Source organism: Anopheles gambiae, chromosome 3 (assembly GCF_943734735.2).
Source record: "Anopheles gambiae chromosome 3, idAnoGambNW_F1_1, whole genome shotgun sequence".
NCBI lineage: Eukaryota > Metazoa > Arthropoda > Insecta > Diptera > Culicidae > Anopheles > Anopheles gambiae.
Window position 1 is genome coordinate 59,591,411 of NC_064602.1, and position 21,824 is coordinate 59,613,234.

The 21,824-nt window shown below is 40.1% G+C and overlaps 6 protein-coding genes across 18 annotated transcripts; 3 read left to right on the plus strand and 3 right to left on the minus strand.

The window, feature by feature from the left end:
• Positions 1–289: 289 nt before the first annotated feature.
• Positions 290–1,914, minus strand: LOC1272591 (gamma-glutamylcyclotransferase). Of its 3 annotated transcripts, none has more exons than XM_061662364.1 (4): positions 1,610–1,914; positions 1,513–1,547; positions 1,287–1,426; positions 290–1,196 (listed from the first exon to the last, which is right to left on the minus strand). In XM_061662364.1, exons 1-4 carry the CDS (start codon positions 1,612–1,614, stop codon positions 1,167–1,169), a joined length of 210 nt encoding a protein of 69 aa, XP_061518348.1. In that variant the 5' UTR covers positions 1,615–1,914; the 3' UTR covers positions 290–1,166. The 3 variants fall into 3 exon arrangements, with proteins under 3 accessions (XP_061518348.1, XP_311500.5, XP_061518347.1); XM_311500.5 differs by having other exon boundaries at positions 290–1,227; positions 1,610–1,908; XM_061662363.1 differs by having other exon boundaries at positions 290–1,227; positions 1,634–1,867.
• Positions 1,915–1,918: 4 nt separating this feature from the next.
• Positions 1,919–3,070, plus strand: LOC1272589 (large ribosomal subunit protein uL2m). The gene is made up of 2 exons (XM_311498.4): positions 1,919–2,497; positions 2,561–3,070. The coding sequence occupies exons 1-2, from the start codon at positions 2,023–2,025 to the stop codon at positions 2,977–2,979; spliced, it is 894 nt and encodes a 297-aa protein (XP_311498.3). The 5' UTR covers positions 1,919–2,022; the 3' UTR covers positions 2,980–3,070.
• LOC1272588 (lon protease homolog, mitochondrial) lies at positions 3,050–6,812 on the minus strand. 2 transcript variants are annotated; one of them, XM_061662361.1, is made up of 8 exons: positions 6,271–6,812; positions 5,915–6,179; positions 5,500–5,770; positions 5,282–5,411; positions 4,908–5,212; positions 4,413–4,835; positions 4,148–4,335; positions 3,050–4,062 (listed from the first exon to the last, which is right to left on the minus strand). In XM_061662361.1, the coding sequence occupies exons 1-8, from the start codon at positions 6,649–6,651 to the stop codon at positions 3,170–3,172; spliced, it is 2,856 nt and encodes a 951-aa protein (XP_061518345.1). In that variant the 5' UTR covers positions 6,652–6,812; the 3' UTR covers positions 3,050–3,169. The 2 variants fall into 2 exon arrangements, with proteins under 2 accessions (XP_061518345.1, XP_061518344.1); XM_061662360.1 differs by having other exon boundaries at positions 5,500–5,821; positions 6,271–6,811.
• Positions 6,813–7,021: 209 nt separating this feature from the next.
• On the plus strand, positions 7,022–13,684 carry LOC3291092 (uncharacterized). 2 transcript variants are annotated; one of them, XM_061662358.1, is made up of 9 exons: positions 7,022–7,967; positions 8,337–8,470; positions 8,538–8,672; positions 8,759–8,943; positions 9,534–9,884; positions 10,255–10,396; positions 10,548–10,990; positions 11,720–11,972; positions 12,040–13,684. In XM_061662358.1, the coding sequence occupies exons 1-9, from the start codon at positions 7,745–7,747 to the stop codon at positions 13,189–13,191; spliced, it is 3,018 nt and encodes a 1,005-aa protein (XP_061518342.1). In that variant the 5' UTR covers positions 7,022–7,744; the 3' UTR covers positions 13,192–13,684. The 2 variants fall into 2 exon arrangements, with proteins under 2 accessions (XP_061518342.1, XP_061518343.1); XM_061662359.1 differs by lacking the exons at positions 10,255–10,396; positions 10,548–10,990.
• A 464-nt stretch (positions 13,685–14,148) lies between these two features.
• On the minus strand, positions 14,149–15,725 carry LOC1272587 (WD repeat-containing protein 74). The gene is made up of 3 exons (XM_311496.4): positions 15,476–15,725; positions 14,400–15,411; positions 14,149–14,312 (listed from the first exon to the last, which is right to left on the minus strand). Exons 1-3 carry the CDS (start codon positions 15,561–15,563, stop codon positions 14,201–14,203), a joined length of 1,212 nt encoding a protein of 403 aa, XP_311496.4. The 5' UTR covers positions 15,564–15,725; the 3' UTR covers positions 14,149–14,200.
• A 298-nt stretch (positions 15,726–16,023) lies between these two features.
• LOC1272586 (luc7-like protein 3) lies at positions 16,024–20,905 on the plus strand. Of its 9 annotated transcripts, none has more exons than XR_009766576.1 (9): positions 16,042–16,353; positions 16,422–16,787; positions 16,863–17,068; positions 17,147–17,284; positions 17,357–17,487; positions 17,582–18,424; positions 18,504–18,622; positions 18,710–18,834; positions 19,789–20,905. XR_009766576.1 is itself a non-coding variant. In XM_311495.5 (6 exons), exons 1-6 carry the CDS (start codon positions 16,252–16,254, stop codon positions 17,629–17,631), a joined length of 993 nt encoding a protein of 330 aa, XP_311495.4. In that variant the 5' UTR covers positions 16,042–16,251; the 3' UTR covers positions 17,632–20,905. The 9 variants fall into 9 exon arrangements, 1 of the variants encoding a protein (XP_311495.4); XR_009766577.1 differs by having other exon boundaries at positions 17,582–17,835; XR_009766573.1 differs by having other exon boundaries at positions 17,582–18,622.
• The last annotated feature ends 919 nt before the right edge of the window (positions 20,906–21,824 follow it).

Consider the following 21,824-nt stretch of genomic DNA (forward strand, 5'->3'; position numbering starts at 1 on the left):
TGGGATCTAACGCTTGCGGAGCATTAGATACTGCTAATAGTCGGGCACTTTCGTCTGCCAATCCTTTATCCCGGCCTAGATGGCGGACACGCTATCTTGCCACTGCAACTTGGACATACTGAGTCGTTCAGTTCCATGCGTATTACATGCCCAGTCCACTCTAGTCTGGCAAGCTTAATACGCTGCTCGACAATCATTGTGTATTTATGAACAATTGGGAGTAGCGGATGCACAATATGGAATGTGTTGGTTGTACCAAAAGCAGATAGTCCACCCCAAGAACCAAAACTATGTAAGTATGCGCTGTTTTATTCAATCAAATAAAAATATACATATTTTTAGTGTGCTTTAAGCTACAAGCCATATGAAAATGCTGCACATTTAAAACCGTTTTTTTTTACATTTTGTTATTCCCTTGAATAAAGATCAGGTAGTTCGCAGTTTTACAATTCCAAAATATAAAAAAAAGTCTACGCTGAAATCACGACCTTTTCGACTTCACTTTTTTAGATTTTGAATCGTAAGCGTTAAGTGTCCCGGGATATAGTTTAAAAACTTTTTACATACACAATATATGTCCTGCACCAATCGCGCCTTTCCTGTTGACCAAAGTGATGCGAACTAATGCTTATAGCGCCAACGGTTGTACCTAATAAACAGCAATCACAAATTTTAAATCGCTTAGAAGCAAAAACTAATGAACGACCAACAATCAAAAGCCATAACTTTAGTTGAATTCTGTGGATGAATTTCGTTTGGTTCCTAATATGCAATATTTTCATTTTTTTATAGATCTTCAATAGGCTTTTCCAACTCCAAAGAAAGCTGCGGGTCACCAGTGTTCCCGTTATGTTTAATTCTTTTCAACAACGAAACATAATCGTCCGGAAGTCCCGTCTCCTTGGCACCGTTGACGATGATATTCATGTATGTTTTGGAAGGTTGCCTTTCGTAGGGTCTATCTTCGGCATCTGGTGCCAAGCAGCAGGGGTTGCGAACCAGCTGATAGACGCGGCAGTCTAGAGTATCTCCAGTTGGTAACACTACGGGAAGTGTTAAAGGTTTGTAAACGCTATTGTGCACCCCTTCCTGTCGATCTAAATCGGCTAAATTGCTGTTGTCTATCTCCCATATGGCACCCCAAACTTTTTTCCCTTCCTGCTCCACTATTGTTGCCGGAGCTCCTCGCCATCGCGCTGCATAATGGAAAAAATCCAAACTGTAATCCTAAAATTAAATTATTGTATTATGATTAATTGTTAGCTATTGCTTGCCTTCTAAATTACCTTCAAATAACCAAATCCTTTACGAACTGCAGTTGGATTTTGTATGTGAATTCGTTTAGCTAATAAATTACTGCCGTACGCAAAATAGTAGAACGTTCCGGTAGCCATGACCACGTCAATCAAACAAGCAGATAAGAACCCTAAAGCATACCACCGTACATCATGAGGAAGGGTTAGTAAACTCAGTTCAACAACGTAACCAAACTACCAGCTTCATGCAACTTACCCAGGATAAGGATGGTTTTATTGCTAGGTTTACAGCTGCAACAATTTCATTATGAAGACCGTTAGCAAAGATAAGCGATTTCAGACAGATTACTCACTTCATTCTTCTGATTTGTTGATACCTGAAAAATTCGGTTTGTCGCTGTCCGCTATAAATTCCAGTTGAGATGATGGTAAGCCGGGTAACCTATTCCGTCCCTTAAAATGGTCGGTTCTCAAAGGAGCTGGTGATGCTTACTGAAGCATGTTGCTAACAACTCAACTGCTGCGGAGAACCTTTATATTTTGCGTATTTTTCTTATTACACAGCAAAATAACTTGATCTCAATTCTGCTCGTAACCCTTTTGAACCCAGTTTCAATCAGCTGCTTTCAGAGTGACAGACCTCTGTTGTTTGTGTTTGATTTTCTATGCCGCTGTCAGTTCAGACCTGCGCACGCTGCTGTCAAAAGCGGTTGTTGCGTAAATAATAAAATATTTCTCCTGGCGTGTGCCGACACAACATAAAATAATGGCCAGTTTGGCGCGATTACTGAGTCGTTTATCTTTAACACCATTAGCTCAAGATGTGCGCCATACGGCAGTGCGTCCAATATCGTTGGAAAGTTTGGAAAGGTTCCTGAACAAGCCGAAACCCGGTGGTGGAAAATCGTACCGTCGGATCGTGCACTACCCAGAGGAGTACACGATTGAGCCGCTTCGTGTCACCAATCTGGCCGGGCGGGATCCCGAAACGGGACGGCTGATCGCCAAAGGTATTGGTGGCGGCATCAAGCACAAGTATCACTGGATAAAGTGGGTTCGCGATGGACCCGCGGAGGGACCGCCGCAAATCGAAAAAGTGGTCGATGTAATCGACGACGGCTGCCGTACCGCAAAGGTGGCACTAGTCGCTGTGGGAAACGAAATGAAATACATTCTGGCGACGGAGAACATGAAGGCGGGTGATTTAATAAAAACATCCCGTTTCATCCCTCGGATACCAGGTAGGTGGTTTACGGGAGATGCGAAGGTTGTTGATGGTTTGCTCATTACCGCTTTGTTTGCAGTTCGTGCCAATGAAGGGGATGCGTATCCGTTAGGTGCACTCCAGGTGGGCACCCAAATTCATTGTCTTGAAAAGTACCCGGGACAGCCTTGCCATCTGATACATGCCGCCGGTTCATACGGAACCATTTTACGCAAGTTCGGTGAACTGGTCGTTGTGCAGCTGCCATCGAAGCAGGAATTTGCATTTCAACAAACGTGTATGGCCACCGTAGGACGCGTTTCCAACATTGCACACGCCAAAACACCGATCGGCTCTGCCCAGAAGAATCGAGAACTAGGCAATCGTCCCCGTTCGGGTCTATGGCAGCGCAAGGATGGACATCATGGCCGAAAGGTGCGCCGGCTACCACCGATGCGCGTGATTCCACCGCCGTCTGAGAAGACCGCCCAGCCACTGAAACTGACTCTAAAGGTGTGAAATTTACCTGCGCTTATGCCGTGATGGTAAATATAAATGATTGTCGTTCGAAATAGAGTTAATCGGCAAATTCTGATTCTTCACCAATGAATTCATTTATTCTGTCGAGTTGTGCACTTCTATCACCAAGCGACTCTTATACAATAGACTAACGAACTATCAGTAACACTTTAGCAATGAAATATTACATCTAACTCTCAGGGAACACAATGCGGTATACATCGGCGTACGTGCTGGCAAAATGTACCTCCAAACCCTCCGTAATGAATTTGGGCAAATCGGTGAAGTCTTTCTTATTCTCCTCGGGCAATATAATGCAGGTGACACCGCTGCGCTTGGCAGCAATAGTTTTTTCCTTGATTCCTCCGACGGGTAACACTTTGCCCATGAGCGAAACTTCCCCAGTCATTGCTACATTCTGGCGAATCGGTTGGCCCCTCGCCAGCGAAAGCAAGGCCGTCACAATCGTCACACCTGCACTGGGCCCATCCTTTGGTGTGGCTCCCTCGGGAACGTGTAGGTGTATGTGACTAGATTCCAGAAAGTTGTTGGAGGGCTCGATTTGTGAGATGAAATTTCTTGCCACTGTAAGCGAAATGCGGGCCGATTCCTTCATTACGTCTCCCAAATGACCGGTGAGCTCCAGCGAACCATCGCCCGGCGCCTGTTTAGAATCACCATTGGTGTCCATTGGTTGCAATAATTTGCGCTTTGCTGTTTCAATATACAACGCAGAGCCACCCATAGCTGTCCACGCAAGTCCCATAACCACGCCGGGCGGTGTAGACTCGTACATTCGATCTTGGGTGAAAATCGGTTTGCCCAACAAATCGCTGAGATTCGTACCCGACACTTCCGTGAAATCGGCCTCTTTCCGTACGACCTTAAATGCCACCTTGCGCACTATCTTTTCGATCTGCTTTTGTAGGTTACGCACTCCCGATTCACGGCAGTAGCTTTTGATTAGCGCGTGTAGCGCATCGTCCGTAATCGATATGTGTTTATCTTCAACACCGCTGTCACGTTTTGCCTGTGGAATGAGATACTGTTTAGCGATGGCTAGCTTTTCTTCCGCCACGTAACCTGTAAAGGAAAGAAGAAAAAAACATTACTTTCTGCTCAATTGCTGTCCAAGTCTGAAGATTTAGTTGTCAGTTGTTAATCTCACCCGACATGTCGATCATTTCCATACGATCACGGAGCGGTTCCGGAATTGTATCGATTACATTGGCCGTGCAGATGAACAACACTTTTGAAAGGTCGACCGGCACGTCCAGATAATGGTCAAGGAAATTCACATTCTGCTCCGGATCAAGCAATTCCAACAGTGCAGAGCTGGGATCGCCTTGGTATCCTCTGCGAAGTGAACAATCGAGTTATATCACACGATGAACGATTGAAAACAAAACGCAATGTAATTGACTGTAATTTACCTTCCAATCTTATCAACCTCGTCGATCAAAACGAGTGGATTTTCTGTCTTGGTTTTTTTCAAGCACTGTATTAACTTCCCAGGCATCGCCCCGACGTACGTACGTCGATGACCCTTAATTTCAGCCACATCCGTCATTCCACCAACACTGAATCGGAAATACTCTCTATTGAGTGCTTTGGCAATCGATCGAGCTATGCTGGTTTTGCCCACTCCCGGGGGTCCATGGAAACACAGGATTTTGCCTTGTGTTGTACCCTTCAGCTGACTAACAGCTATGAACTCCAGTATCCGCTTCTTGATGTCATCCATGCCATAGTGATCTTCATCCAGAATTTTGCTCGCTTGGTCAATGTCTAAGTTTTCCTCGCTCATCACACCCCACGGTAGCGTCGTAAGCCAATCTAAATAATTTCGAGTCACACTGGAGAAAGAACAAAACCGCAACAGATGAGCATTGTTTTAGCGCTGTTAGCATTGTGAACCTTAAACTTACTTAAATTCAGAGCTGTGGCTTTCCAGGAAATTTAATTTTGTAAGCTCTTCCTCGATAACATCCGCCACTGCTTTTGGGACCACCTTTTCCTTTATGCGCTCGCGATATTTTTCCCCGATCGCGTCCTTGTCGTCCTTTTCGATGCCTAGCTCCTTTTTAATGACCTTTAACTGCTCTTGAAGGATGTATTTGCGATGCTGTTGTTTCACCTTTTCTTCCACTTCTCGTCCAATCTTTGCCTGCAGCTTCGAAAGTTCCAGTTCTTTTTTCAACAATGACAGTGAAAGCATCAAGCGTTTAGGTATCTGTAAATCACAAAATATGGCAGTTAGCAAAATGTAACTGATGCAATTAACACTGGATTAACTTCTTACATCCATCTCTTCCAATATTTCCTGCAGCTCTGCTGGTTCGGCTGCAGACAGTGAGGCACCCAAATCGCACAGATAGACTGGATTGTCTACAACCCTTTGGTTTTGGTGAAGCATCTGCTGAAGACTCTCGCTGTAATTTAATCAGAGAGGAAAATTTAATGAGTACTTTAACGGTTCCTGTTTTCAAATACCAATACACCATTTTCACGCTTACTTACCGGTATAATGGATTCATAGTAATGATGTCTCGAATCGTCTTTATCACTTCCTGGGTAAGCGCTTTAACTTCCTCTGTGTTTTTGAAGCTTTCATGTTTAACGTTTTCCACCTCCACCATAAGCAAAGGCTGTTGCTCGCCCTCTTTCAGCAGTCGGCGCTTTGGAGCCTCCTCCAGTGGTGTACCATCGGTTGTGTGGTCGTTGTTAGAATTGCGCATCTGCTTGCTTCGAAGCTTGTGCTTTCGACGACGCTTTTCCGCATCCGGTTCGTCTACCGAGACGGCGATTTGCGTGTTAAAGTACGGATATTTTATGGTCATTTCTAATACGTATTGTCATTAGGGGGGACAAAAAAGAGCCGATCACGATCAACGACTTCGATATATCCCCTGGTAAAACGCTTCGCAATACTTACCTTTACCGGCAGCCGGTGCATCCAGGTCCTCGTACAGTTGGCCTACGATTTTTATGCGTCGATGTGCTGTTGCTACTAACCGCAGTCGATCTCCAAGGTCTTGCATTTCCTGAATTTGTGCAAATGTTCCAATTTCATAAACCTCTTTTGTTGTTTCCATCACTTCGTTTGGATTGTCGTCGTCTTTTTTCAGGAAAATGCCAATGTACGGTTGATTCAGCTTCACCTTTCGTCTTATGAGATCTATTAACATCGGATTGGTAACCTAAAGAGAATTACATTTGCCATTAGTGCAAGAGTATGACGGAAGTTTGTTACACTCTGACGTCGTTCATTGACGCTCCCAAATTATTCACCTCCAAAATTTTCATGAATCGCGGGAAAACCGGGTTTCGTTTTGTCGCTATTACGGGCAAGTGTGGCCATACTTCTGGTATCGCCACAGTTGCAGGCAGCTGATTTGTGTAGTTCACCGATTCTGCCGGAGGTTCGACGGGATCGTCGGGGTTTGGATCTTTTTTGCTGCAGAAATTTCTCGAACCCACGGCCCAACCGCCCCGCAGCACAAATTGCCGGCGTCCATCCGTGGCGGACAACACAGGAACGGCCCGGGAGGTAAACACAGTTGAACTGTATGTTCTATGCTCCACATTACCGACCAGGCAGGTAACAGGTCGAATCGTACGCGTTATTTGTTTGAAGGGTAAATGCGATGCGTTGCGGAGTATTTGAATCATCCTTGGTGTGACCACTTTCGTTACTTGTTACAAGGCTACCTCAATCACGTATCAACCAGTATTACATCAGAAATATCAGATACAATTCCTGTAAATACGGCGGCAACGGGGAATGTACTGGAAAAACGTGACAGCTTTCTTCGGTGTGGAAATCACAACATTTGACAGCTTTCATTGGTCGGATTCAAAACAAACAAACGTAAATCTTTCGAAATTAATATTTTGCAAGAGAAATATTGCATCAATTGCTGTTCAAACCAATTAAACAAAAAAAAATACGTTATTGGCATTAATTCAAGGTTGAATAAATCCTGCACTCTTTCAATACGAAATGGTCGCAGACTGGATGCTCGACCATTGTGCCTGCTTCTGTCAAACATCGCGTCGAAAGCGAGTTTGACAGTGGGGCATTGCAAACATCTCGTGTGCATCGAAAAGATACGCGATCAAATTTTCGGCTAAATAAACTAAAGATTTCATTGTTTCTAAAAAAAACAACTCAACTAGTGCCTCACCAAGCAATGGAAGACCGGAAACGTGACCGAAATTAAAACAGTGAATGTTGTTCTGCTTTTCAACGTTGCGCTTGGTGCTGGCCTTGTCGAGAAAAAGTTATCACAAGTGGAAAATATAACCTCACTTTTTCGGCGCGTATTGCGCTCGGACCTGAAAGGGAAACAAACCGCTCGAACCAAAACGTACTTCATACGCTAGTCCTAAACCCACGCGTCTTTTACGAATTCTAGCGGCCGGATCATTTCTTAGTTTCTAATGCAATACATCGTTTGCGCTCGATAATGCCGGTTGTATTAGAAATGTCCTTTTCTTAGCGTGAAAGTGTTAACTTTAGTTTTAATGCCCCATTTCGGGCATGGTATTGACAAATCACAGTGATAAAAGTGCAATCAGAGTGAAGCAATTGTTTTCATTCGTGTTCGTACGAGTCTCGTACGCCAAGGGAGCCTACGTGTGAGGCTTGGGTAGTGAAAGACCTTGTGTAAAATCACAAGTACGGGAACCAGTGAAACATTCTGACGCTTGCAGCAGTTAACGGGAGGCTGCTTGTTGAACGCATCAAATCGCCCTCTCGGAGATGGCTGATGAACAAGGACTGCAACAGGGAGAGACTCTCGCTGGCGGTATGCTGCAACAGCAGCATAATCAGCAGCATCCGGATGAGGAGGAAGAGGAAGAAGCTGGCAGCTTGAACGTGCGACCGAACGTTGGCATAAAACGTAGATACAGCGAGCTAATGTGCGAGAGTGACGAGGACGATTTCGCTGGATTCGACGAGGACGCTGCTAGCAGTGAAAATGGTAATCGATTGCTTTTATTATTTTTGCTACACGATACATGAATGAAGATTCAAGAATTCGCCGGCGATCATTGTTTTTGTTGACATTTTCCGGAGTACCATTTCTTTGCATCAGTCGCCATCTATCGAAAAGTTATAGTAAAAAACGTCTGATTTCGTTTTGGCCTGGCCTGAAAGTAAATAGTAGCAGCAGTAATGTGTAAACGTGTCAAAAGTTATAATGTAAATGTATAACAATATTTTAAGTTAAAATATCAATGCCGGCAGTCGGGTAAATTGCGAAGAGTCATGTATTCGTTTAATTACATAATGTGCTCATACACTTTTATATTTTTAACTCCGATGTTTTGGTTCTGTTTTCGTTACACAGGTACTATGAGTTCCCCGAGACCCTTGGAGATAATATCCGAGGGTATTTTGACAGCAGCGGATAATAAGTTGTCAGAAAACAGCAAACCAGGCGAAGAGGACGGTGCATCTGAGTTACAAAACAGTTTTAAACAGGTAGCACTATAAAACATCCATCGAAAGCTATGTATACAACAATGGTATGTAACTGTTTACATTTCAGGAAGAAATGGATATTGGCAGCTCAGCTATTGGAGAAAATAATAAAAGTTTGGTGAAGAGAAAAATAAATGTACCCATTAACACGCAAGATGATATCTACAAAGTACCATTTAAATATGGTTGGAAGCGAGAACTGGTAAGTTAGCCGTCCCCATTATTTCGTTTATATATAAGGAAGGAGAAATTCTCAATTACATCCATATTTTCTTATTCCCATTTTAGGTGTATAGAGCCAACATGGATGGAAATAGTAAAGATAAGGGTGAAGTATATTACATTACACCTAATGGAAAGAAATTACGTACCCGAAATGATATCGTATCTGCGTTACACGATGATCTCACGATGGATAATTTTACATTCGCTAAAGAGCCTGTTGGAGGAACACCAGACGAAGAAACAATCAGGTAAGATCTTTGGTTATTGAAAATATCTTTGGTTATAAAAAATGAAACAAAGGCATTTTTTAACGCTTCTAAAACCGTCCGAGAATTAAAAAATGTAATTCATCTAGCATTATTTCACGAATCTTACTGTATCTGTACTAAAAACGCCGTTTATAAGGGTATATTGTAACCGGGTACCGGCTGTTCGTACATTTGTCCTGTCGCGAAATAACAATTGTTACAATGGTTATATGTAACAGAAGATTTGAGCTGAGCAGAAGGCTTGAAAATCTCGCTATGATGTCATAATTTTACAACAATAGACACCAAAATTTAATACAAAATTATATTTACTAAACAAACTTGTATATCATAAAATTCCCTATATGTTTCCAAAACAATATGCTACTTTATACAATATTTCACAATATTTATACTACAATATTTCACGAATTTGGGTGTAAAAGAAACACAATTGGGCAAATTTTTCGTTATATCTTAGCATCCGGTTGAGGTCAAGTCAAGGATGAGCCCGGATAAACGGCGCTCCACTGTAATGTGATGTTGTTCACAGACTAATTAATGTTGAGATTTTTTAAATGTCTTTTCAGGAGTGCCAAATCTTACAGTAATTTGCCCAAACGATCAATGCCCGGGGCAGCACATTCTATGGATACTTCGGCAGATTTGGGCAAACGTGTCCCGAAACCTAAAATGCCGAAAGGAGCGAGTCCTCCTCCACCATCATCCTACGCCAAGACTAACTCGCTTAGTCTAACGCCACTATCAAAATCGTTTGCTTCGAATGTAGAAAACTCGCCTAAAACCAACCCAGTGTCCGCAAACGCGTTAGGTTCCACGGGTGGGCAACGTAGCAGAACTCAGGGAGCCACGGGATCAATTAAAGGAAATGAAATCAGTGGAATAACCGGAAAGCAGGCTAAAATGGCTGGAAAAAATAGGTAAGTAGTACTGCTTTATTCCATCGATGATTATATTACGGTTGATATCGCCAACGATGCCATTGTTTATTCGTTGGCGGTAGCGACAGATCTGATGTTTGAAAATATTTGGCGAGTGCCAATCAAACGTAATGTTGGTAGTGTAGAAAAATCTTCCTATGACTCATACGTCCATCTCTTATAACCTGGATAGTATACATTTGAGCATTCATGTACGCCTGTCATTGAAGTCAAAGTTTTATTATTTTTATTTGGTAAATAAGTTTTATTCTATATACATAACATTTTCGTTCATTTGCTTTTAAAATCCAAGTTTGTTAATATCAAAGTATATCATAAATATGAAATATTGTATGGAATTTATCAAAAGGGTCGAAACTTGTACAATCCAATGTATACCAGCGATGGGAATGATACCGCAGCTGCAGTGTATGGTATGCTACTGCATGTACCATCCGGAATGTGTTAGTGCTACAACAGCTGAAGCATTGGCTCGTCGATTTACTTGCAAGGTATGTGTAGAAGAATATGCCTCTAATGGGAGTTTGGATATTTACATTTCTTTCAATGTGTTTTATTCATGTTTCATTAAACTTTACATTGAAAGAGATGTGAAAGACTCAAAATGGTTGAGCGACTAAAATGGTTCATTGTTTTTTAAAGAGCTGCATGGAGGACTCTATTGCAGCGGAGCAACAGCAGCAACAAACATACAAAGAATCGTTCGGGAACTTTGGCATGATTAACAATAACGGAAACAGTAGCATCAGTGCGACAAAACCGTCATTAACTTCAAATAATGGCGAAGCATTAACGTCGAAACCGGCAGTAAAATCCGCTCACAGTAGTGGACAGGTTGCTGCAACCAAAGAAAAGACAAGGCGTGCTCAACTGCAGAGTGCCGGACTTAAAGCTGACGTACCACCGGTAAATACACCGACAGGTACATGCGGGCAAATTAACTCTTCCACGAAGGACATACCACCACAAGATGTTCTCGTCATTGGCAGTCATGAATATGTGGTTGTACCAAAAGGCAAAGCAACCGCTGTGAAGAGCAAAAAATCTTCTACCAAACCCACAAATCCTCAACCGCAGGTCGCAATGTAAGTAATAGTTTTATCAGAGCCTAACACTTGTGTAGAATTTATTCGTATCTTCTCATGTCATAACTGCATTAGACTCATTTACCTGGTGAGGGTTATTTATAAACAAACCTTGCATCGGACAAATTTCTAGTGACATCGTAAAGGTTCCAATTCCATACTTTAATCGTCTCTCTCTTTTCACGGTTTGTTGGGATCGAAATAATTTACAGCACATGTAACATAACTGTGACATATTGCATGACAATAACTCGCTCTAAAAAACCCATTGACAACATTTGGGTTAAATGCAATATTTTCCCATCCACAAATGACTTAAATTTTCATTTGAATAATCATATTACTGAAAAATTGCGTTATTTCTGTCAGATTTCTTTCTTCTTTTTTTCTCGATTTCAGGATCAATCCAGATAGCTTTTACTTCCCGTCCAGTGATTCCCATCCAAAACGACACCATTTTCAAATTCGCTCGCATTAATTTTTTCACCACAATATGTTTACAAACCATTTCCTGTTTTTATTATAATTATTATTTTTCAATAGTCCTTTTATGAATGCCATATTGCAGGCATTTAGAGACAGTTTTTTACTTAATGTTCGTATGATTTGTGAAGATTTAATCGGAAGAGAATTCTACACACCCAAATATAACGATCGAAAAGTATACACACAACTAAGAAAACACGTAAATTACTAATAATCGTTTATTTCTCCTTTCGTTTGTTGCAGCAAATTTCCGGAAGATGCTCGAAAGATGGGTAATAACGCTGGAGGGGCTTCCACTAACGCTAAGCCAGCGAACTGTGCAAATGATCGCATCTCAGATGACGACACATCATCGCCTGTTGGTGGTGGAGGTCAGACTCGCAACAGTTCCTCGGCAGCACAAAATGGAAGCGGTCGTGATCCGTCCAACTTCTTGTCAGATGTTTCTGCAGGATATACTTGTTTGATGCTAAGCTTCAACTATCTCAAAGTACAAGTAAGTTTCCGGCGCATGAATCATGAATCGAGAAAGGATTGTAATCAGCTGATTTGATTTCTTTTAGGAACTTCTACGTGCCTGCAGTGTTTGCCGTATGTGGAATCATTTAGGAAACCATCCCCGATTCTGGGAAACTGTACGCATGAAGAACTCTTACATCAGCGATTGGGCCGGAATGATAGCTAAGCTTCGAAAAAATGGTACAAAGCATCTAGATTTACGAAAGGTTTTGAACGTCGGTAGTAATGACGAGATGTGGCAAAGTTTTAATGATCACATTGGGCAGGCAGATCAAATAGAAGTTATTGACCTGTGTCGGTGCTCTTCAACAGTTGTGGGGAACTTGCTTCGATCAAACCCAAACCTGCGGGTAGTCAACGCACTCGCAATAAAGAATGATCCCATCGATTTTGTGAATTTCGAACACGGTGCAAATTTGGAAGAATTGCGTCTTAAATCTTCAGCCGCCATTTCACTGGAAGGGGATCTGCACCAGCTGGCAGCTTTGCGTAACCTGAAACACCTATCATTAACCTCCATTAGCAAGTTGGGTTCTACGTCGATCGAAGCCTTGGGGTCACTCGTACTTTTAGAATCGCTTGAACTGGGTGAATGTACCGAAATGGGATCCAATCTTGCCAACGTGCTATCCAACCTAACAGCCTTGAAACGGCTTAGGCTCGAGAAAGGACAGGAGAACTTTGATATGTTTACCATTCTGAATGGCATAGCCAGAGTGAAAAGCTTAACACAGTTAGAATTAATCAATTGTGATGTGAAGATGGGATTCGATCGACACATCTCCAACTGCACGAATGTGAAGAAATTGCTACTAATCCCAACGTATGTGTCTCAGTCAGCTGCCACGAATCGGATGGTCTTGAAAGGAATAATCAAGCTGCACCAAACATTAGAAACGGTAGTGTGGGCCATAACGGTTGAACTGTTGCGTGTGACGGAGCTCTACATCGATGCGAATGTTGAAGACGCAGAAAATCAAATGGGAGGTAGCATTCCCATCTTGAAGCCTGTACCTGGAAGCGATGATCCACCATCCGCTATCGGTTCTCAATTGGATCTGCCCGAAGAGGTAGAAATCGTGCCGCTGAAGAGAGTTCAATCCATTTTGAAACGCAAAGTTCCAAACATCAAGTTTCAAATATTGAAAATTCCTTTCAACAACACTTGGAAACAGACCATGTGCGATTTGGTGTAGTGGGGGAGAGGAAATGGGATTCGTCATTGTTAAATGATCATCAGAGTCATAAGTTTGCTCACGTGTAAATAGTGTAAAGAATGCAGCGCCCAATTATTTACGTGTAGTTTAATCGCTTGATGGATAGACAACTTTTCGCTGGATGAAAGTTCCAGTATTGCTCCGAGTGTGAAAAACTCGCTTTAAATTTTATCTTATTTCCAATCAGATCGTCAAAGTTTTTAGTTTTTTTTTTCCTGCTATGATAGTTAAGAATGTAACTAGAGGCATATTTTTTTTCTGGAATATTACAAACTGTAGCAAGTACTAGTGTCGGGGATAATAAATTAACATCGACGGTTGATTTACTAGGATACGACAAACGTGTACTTCAATTATTTTAAAAATTAGCAATGATTTTATTATATTCTTCGAGCGTACACACACAAGACATGTAAGAAGTGTAGGAAAAAGATGTACATTTTAAGAATTAAAATGATCGAATTGAAAGTGAGTTAATTGCGTTGCAATTGAAGTTACACAAAGAAAGAAAAAAGCCCATTTCAAACTCCATTTTATTTTACAAGCCTAATTATTTTCAGGGTACTTACCCTGGAATAATTGGGATAATCTACTAGCGTAGTTAATTTTAGGTCATATATGTATATATTATATAATTATTCCCTAATTCTTTTATGGTGGCTTGAGTAATTTTTTTGGAGAATGGTAAAAATGTCCAAGGTAAGAGAATTTATTCTGCTAAGGCGATGATCAACGAAACGCTGATAGATTGGTATTGTTGTCGGTGGCGCGTGACTCCGGAACGGACTGTAAATAAAATATTGTGGTGGGATAATCAAATGGCCATTGGTTCTTCTTTTATTGGGTTGATGGGTGGCATCCTCTTATAATTTCTTTTTGGGAGGTAAATCAGAGGCGTACTGTCTAAGGTTACACTAAGTATTGCATAAATACTAATATTGTAGTGAGTCTTAATTGACTCTTAGAACTTTTTTATTCACTTGTTCATTCACATTGAAAGGTTTTTTACTTTTTTATGACTAACTGGTCGAACATTATCTTCTGGATTCTTTGTTGAAGAGATGGATTTACGTTTCATTGGTGTCTTTGCCTTGGATTCACTGTAAAAAAATTAATAATTGTAAATCAATGATAATACATTTAAATACATATTTATTTGTGTTACATGGAAGAATCACTGAACTTACTTTACAGTCTTCATTTTTGAAAACATTTCATCGTACTCTGGATCGGACCCTTCCTCATTTGCTACGATTTGAATATCATCATCGCTGTTGACTTCATCCTGATTAGTACTTGCTTGATGTTCTTTAAATTCAATACCCAACACCTGCGTCGGTTTCGATTTCACGTAGCATCGGTATTCTAGAGCCGTACGATGAGCATGATGAACTCGCACATAACGATCGAGACAACCAGTGAACAAATGATTGCCAGACGAATCAACTCGAATAGATGTAACCGTGCCGGTAAAACCTTTGTACACATGGATGTGATTTTTCATCCTACGTATATCGAACGCTCTCGCGCCGAAGGTAGTCGTTCCGGCATACAGATAATCACCGTGGGAAGCAAGACACGAAAATGCGAGCTGATCATCTGGGTCAGACGAGGTGAAATCTTGTACCGGTCGTCTTGCCGGTCCTCTTGTGTCGTACAATCGTACGTAACCGTGACGGGAGCAGGCGGCGATTAGATTCCGATCAACAAACACCACATCGTTGTCCCAAACATGTTGCTCCAACTCTAGGACTTTTTTCACATTTTTTGCCATAAAAAGCACCTTCTGCGTCTCAAGATCCCATAGCTTGATGATTTGTTTCAACAATTTGCCTCCGGTCACCATGCGCGTTTCATCCTCAGGGCATAGACGCAGTCGGAAAAGGTTTTCTCCGACGCTAAACTTCACAGGTTCGGGGTACTTTACAATTTGCACCATACCATTAGCGCTTCCGACCACAATGCAACCGTTGCTTCGGCCCAGGCCCACTACTTCATCGGTGCCAATTTCAAAATTGGATATGCTCTCTTCTTTGGAACAGTCGAACACCTTTACGCACCGATTCGCGCGTCCGATGAGAATCTCTGTACGGTCGACATTTCCAAATTCCATGCAGGTGATCTTCGATGTTTTTGTGAGCAGCTCAATGGGCTGAAGATTTACCTGCCGAAAAGGATCGTCGTCATGTACGTGGATTCCTGTTAAAGAATGAGCAAGGAGTGAGTGTAGTGAATTGTGCGTATTAGTGTATATCGCGCATACTTTTAAACGATCCTGTATGAGCTCCGACGTATAATGTATGGCTATCCGTATATGAGGGACACTTGGCATTCACCGATGCGTATTTCATTTTGCGGTCAGGTTTTTTCTATAGAATTTTAAACGAATCAGTTCTTCGTTCTAGCAACAACGCCGACCATCAATCAACAGTAAACAAGAAAGCATGGTCGAAGCTGGTGTCAAAGTGTGTGGTGTTGACAGAATGTGTAGATGTCAAGGAAATCCCCCCTGTCAGACAAATCGGACTTAATTTACCCCTATCTTACCGCTAAATTACCGGTAATTTAAGAGTAATTTAATGGTAATTTAATGGCCTACTCGATTGACGCAATCGATCAAACATTTGCATTAAGTTTTTGTTAAATATTCCATATCATCAGCCAGCAAGGAGTACGTTTGAATATTCGGATTCTAAATTGATCATGGACATTTTGCCAACTCAACATATTTTTTATTTTTTCTTAGTTTATTGTCAATAATCATCAAATTCAATTGACTATGCCTAACGAATTTGGCATCACTGCCAAAGTGAAGATGTCTGCCAACGTTGTCACTGTGCATACGACAGCTGTCAAAATAGCTTTTTCCATGGCAATAAAATTAATGCATTCATTACGACTTGCTTAATTTTCTTGTCTATATCGCAAGATTTTCTCCCTAGTTGATGTGGAGTTTAAACCCCAGTGCTAGTGAAATTTAGTCAACGTGGGGCCAACAAGAAATTTATCCTGTTAATTGAAGAGTATCAGCAGTTCAACATGGTTGATGTTGCTCGGCAATTACTCGACGAACTGATGGGAAGGAACCGTAATCTGGATCCTTCGGCTTCTGCAAAGGAAGTTTCGTGGACGGATGAAGAGGTAGGCGATACAAAAAATGTGTAAACGATTCATGCCCTGCACGTACCATACTGTTCTTTTTGTTGCAGTTTTGTCCGTACTTTTTGGTGAAGTTTTGTCCACACGATCTGTTTGTAAATACTCGGGCCGATTTGGGGCAATGCACCAAATTGCACGACGATGAAGCGAAGCGGCTGTTTGATGAAGCAAAACCTTGTCGTAAAAAAACTCAATACGAAGAGGACTTTTTACGTTTTTGCACCAACATGATTAATGAAGTGGACCGTAAGATAGTGAAAGGTAAGCAAAGACTTCTTCTCATGAACAGCAAAACGGAAGGAGGTCGACCTGTACCCAAACATCAAGATCAGGTGAATTCGCTAACCGAACGGATCAATAAACTTGTGCGCGAGGCGGAGGAGGCCGGAACACGAGGAGACGTCGAACAAGCACAGGTACGACTATGAACTGAGCTTCTAATAATGAAGTAGCTAATGTGTGTCTATAATTAATCTTGTATCACCGAATAGGGTTTAATGGAGCAATGTGATCAGCTGAAGGAGGAAAAAGAAGCTCTGATAAAGCAACACGAATCAAACGGATGGTCAGTCACTGCGGAGATTGCAGCATCCCAGGAGAAACAAATGGAAGTTTGTGAAGTGTGCGGCGCTTTTCTGATCGTTGGCGATGCACAGCAAAGGATTGATGACCATCTCACGGGAAAACAACATCTAGGGTATGTAATAGTTTTTATTATATGGTTATATGCTACATGTTGGCAAATAATTACTGATGATAATTACCTCCGGCACAGATATTCTAAATTGCGCAAAGCTGTTGATGAAATGTATGAAGCGAGAAGGAAGCACACCGTAAACCTTGAAGAGCGTCGGTCTAAAGATGATGATCGTCGCAGACGAGACAACGTGAAACGAGAGGAACGTAAATCTCGGTAAGGAGCCGAAAGCCATTTTCTTTATTAAATTTCCATAATACTTGATAATGTTTCTCTTGTATTTGGCAGCGACCGAGACGATCGGTACGGTAACAAGCGTGATGATCGAGATCGCAACCGCTATCGGCGTGATCATCGAGAGTACAAGGAAAGATCTGATCGCTATGATAATCGTCAACGAGATCGTCATAGTAGACGCGGTAAGTAAAATTGATTTTGTTGTGATACAGTGTAATATATATATTGTCCTATGCAATATATTGTAATAATATCTGTTTCGCTATACTTTCTCAGATCGAACTGATCACCGGGATCGCAATCGTAGCCGCAGCCGTAGTTACTAAAAGAGCATACAAACATTTCGGATCTCATAGGTGGTTTTGTAGCATGAAGTCATCCAGGCGGGTGTGAAGTTCTTTATGCCGAAGCGTTTTCCTTCACATGAGGTATCTCTACTAAGAATAGAAAAAATTAAAATCAAAACACATCCTTATAAGACCAATATAAACGATATCTAAACAGTCGTAGAAAATCTTCTAGTGTGCAAGGTAAGCATTCGTTTTAACTGTGTCATGAAATGATTAATGTTTTATTTATTTTTTCACATTGTGAATTTCGTATTGCGCGCGCGTGTGTGTGTGTTTTTTTTTATAAAATCGCTCGACGAGATATCGTCGAGATATGGCGTCTGTTTCAGCGTTTTGTTCTTTTGTAGGATTTAATGTAATCGATATCATACTTTTACATTGTGTGCATTTTACAGTTAGTAAATATTTCACTTGGTATTCGTTTTAAAACTAATTCAAAAAGAGAGAAACGATGTTTTTATCGGTCAATCTTCGAAATATTTGTAGATTAGAGCATTTTAAAAGAGCAAATTAAAGACTGACGTGAGAAGCTGTTGATAAAATTTTAAACAATATTTGAATGCATTCGTTGTATATGGTTTTGTTATCCCATCACTCGTTTACCGCAAAACCTGTTTTGTGGAAGTAAATGGACAACAGATGGTGAAATCGTCTGTTCCAGTACATTATATATTTGAATTCTAGTTGTGTATACTAGTCGCCGATTTCACCGCTATAGCCTGTAGACTGGCCGTTTTTGACGGTGGCACCAATTGGTGTCGAAAATAAGGTACAAATAGCCTAAGATACTATCCCTAAGATAAACGAACAATACAAATCGACCTTAACGCTCTTCTTTTGCTCAATAGTAAACTTCACCGTGCATTTATAATTACAACATGCTCGCGCTAGTATTAAGCCATCTGTATCTTGTGCAGTTTGAATGGTTGGTCATGATAGAACAGCTGATGTAGGACTTGCAGAAGAGGTAATTGATACCTGGTTAATTATATTTTCAAAGCAAATGTAAAGGAAAGTCATGGATGTACAGCCTTTATGCTTCTTCGTTATGCAGGATAAAATCAACGAGACAGTATGAAAGAGAACAGTATGTTCATATCCTGTTGTATTGTTAACGTTGTGTAGCCATAAATGCAACGTGACTGCTATGTTTGGTGGATCGAAGCGAAATTAATCGAGGTAAATTCTCATCTTAAAGATGCTCTTGTTGATGTAATATAAACAACACTGTTCGCAGCATTATACTATTAAATCTTCCTGCTGGCTAAACCGTTGAAGGTAATTGGTTTTACTCTGTATGCTGTACCTCTTATATAATAATTGTATTCCAGAATGGATGTATTTCGATGAATTAGTTAAAGTACCGGTGTATCTTTTATCAAAACTCTTGTAACCTCTCAAGCCCGATTTTTACTATTGCTCGCTAATTGATGTTCACCCACCGTCTCCGCGCTCGTTGTTTTTATGTCTGTTGTCGAGGTGTATTATAAACATTTCCTACGGTACTTTTTATATGATAAATATCCATAATTTTGAGTTACTTCAAAATGAACAAAGAACTACGTCACCATCGCCGATGCTGGCATCAAGAACCGGCTGAATCTGCAACCAATATCTATGTTCATACTCAAGCATAAGGGCAAACACAGCAAAACTGCTCATATTTCGCTCGAGTTCGAGAATGAGCCGCCTCTCACAGTTCTCCATTTATACTCAATTTCAAAAACGATATAAATCGAGGTATTTATTCACATAGCTTATACTATAAATATTTTTATTTTCATTTTTTTTAAATCATATTATATATTAAATGATCAAGTCGCGATCACTTTCCAAAAGGACATGTAAAATTGTTAGTAAGACAAACTTTTTAATACATAAATATTACCAAATTTTTTTCCTGATGACCATTGTATGGTTACCAATTAAGTGATTAATAATTGGTGAAAAACACAGCAGCTCAAATAGGCCATAACAGTATCAATATGTATTAGAAAGTTTGTCTTTGTTTAATCACTGCATTACAGTAATATTCTTTGACCTTCCCCATCACTTCGAAAACATGTATTAATAATGATATGTTTATTTATTATTTATTCGAACGATATTTTTTTCCTTTTCGTGTACTTGCAGTTGATTCCCCTACATCTACCATTATATTACCAGGAGCGTTATACCCATCTCAACAGCGTGTGTCAGCTATACTTCATCTTTTCATTTCAACGATAAATGGTGTGAAAGATCCCTCGATATATCTGCAGGTAGCGTGACTTTATTCTTTATTTTGTATACTAGGAACATTGTTGACAGAACTAATTCGATTCGCGACATAAGTATCAGCATAGTTCTACGAGATAAAAATAATGTTTAGGACGAAGATTCTATAAAATGTACAAGTAAAAATTCATTTTTTTTATATTTCAATTGCTTTCACGCTGAAACAATTAGCTTGATTGCCAATCCATGATTGGATGTGATAAGTTTTCAAGAATGTGTCATTCAATGGTATCAATGCATTATTATTTGGTTTATTGCTATTAAGATTAAATAGTAACTTATTGAGTCGTTGACTATGCTTGCATTAATACTACTTTAGTATTATTGTCACTACATATATCAGGGATAACGATCATTGTTTTCAACTGAAAGAGAATAATAAGCATAATATATTTGACATACAATGGAAGGTGTGCTGTATACGTCAGCAAATCCAATGGCATGACGCATAAAATATGATGTGCGAAATTATAATCATAAAACTTACACAAGATTGTAATATATAAACAAAAAATCACAATAGACGCAATGTTTGAAGGCGAAAAGTTTGTGCCGTATAATATGTATGGCATAATTGCGTAAATAATTTGCCAACAATATAATTCTTTGCTTTACTGAATTTGCCAGCGAAAGTTTTGTTGTTTATTAATCAAGAGCTCAACATGAAATGGCTAATTAAAATGAACGCACCGTGCTGAAGATGGGATTGATACTGTACCCCAAACTGTGTTGGAAGACGTTTAAACACGTTAGTGTATAGACACTTTGCACTGAACTGATTGCTACAAATGTTTAAATTGATTATAACAGTGAGATTTTGAAGTGAATTGTGTGATGGAATTGGTCATTTAAACAATCTATCATAAAAATTTCATTATAGAAGTGACAGCATTCTGGTTTAATGAAAATAATATTAAATATGCTATACATTCTCCATGATTGAATTTGAAATGAATAAAGTTTAATTACAAAATATGCTTTAATTTTATTTATGCTTGCGGTGGTATCCGAAATCATGTAAAATAACATTTGTGTGTACGATTGCGATAACATTTCTAATACAGCAGGTGACCGCTAACGGAGATGTAAACAAACTCCAGTTAGCGAACAATGAACAATGTTGAATTATAAACTGTATATGATGTATGCGAGCGTTACAAAAGCAATCCCTTCCAGGACACATTCCGAAAAAACATGTAAGCAAATATAGACGGAAACATAGGGGTGAATGGTTTTTAAATGTTAAATGTTTAACAATTTGTTTTGTGTGATGACGTAACATTACTCCAGTTAGGTTTGAAACCCTAACATAGTTTTAAATCAACAAATGTTTGTCCATGTTTTTAATGCAAAAGTAAATCAAAACTGTATTTTAATAAACCAATTTATTAGATACACCTCGATTACACGCTTATACAGGGTCAATACAATTTGGCTAGCCAATTTAACAAAAAAATATATCGGAAAAAGGAGTGCTGTTTCTTACCATTAAATATCTACCTAAAGTGTACTCGATCCATGCAGAACTTAATAATTTCCTCGCTTTCACCCGTTCCCATATAAGGACAATGGACCAAGACTTTTCAGTGCTCTTCTTCTTCTTCTATTTGGCGTAAAGTCCTACGCCGGCCTATACAATCTATCTTTCGAGACTTATTTCATTACCATACAGCCAGATAGTCAAGTCAAGTCAATTGTTTGCTACGGGGAAACGGTCCATTCTAGGTTTGAACCCATGACGACCATGTTATTGTGTCGTACTGTACCAGGGGACCGCCTTTTTTATGTATATCCAGGATAATGTTGAATAACAAAGAGGAAATATGTTCATGTCATGTCATGTTCAAGAATAAACAAGTAACTAAGCATTAAATTAATAAACGTGTAATTTG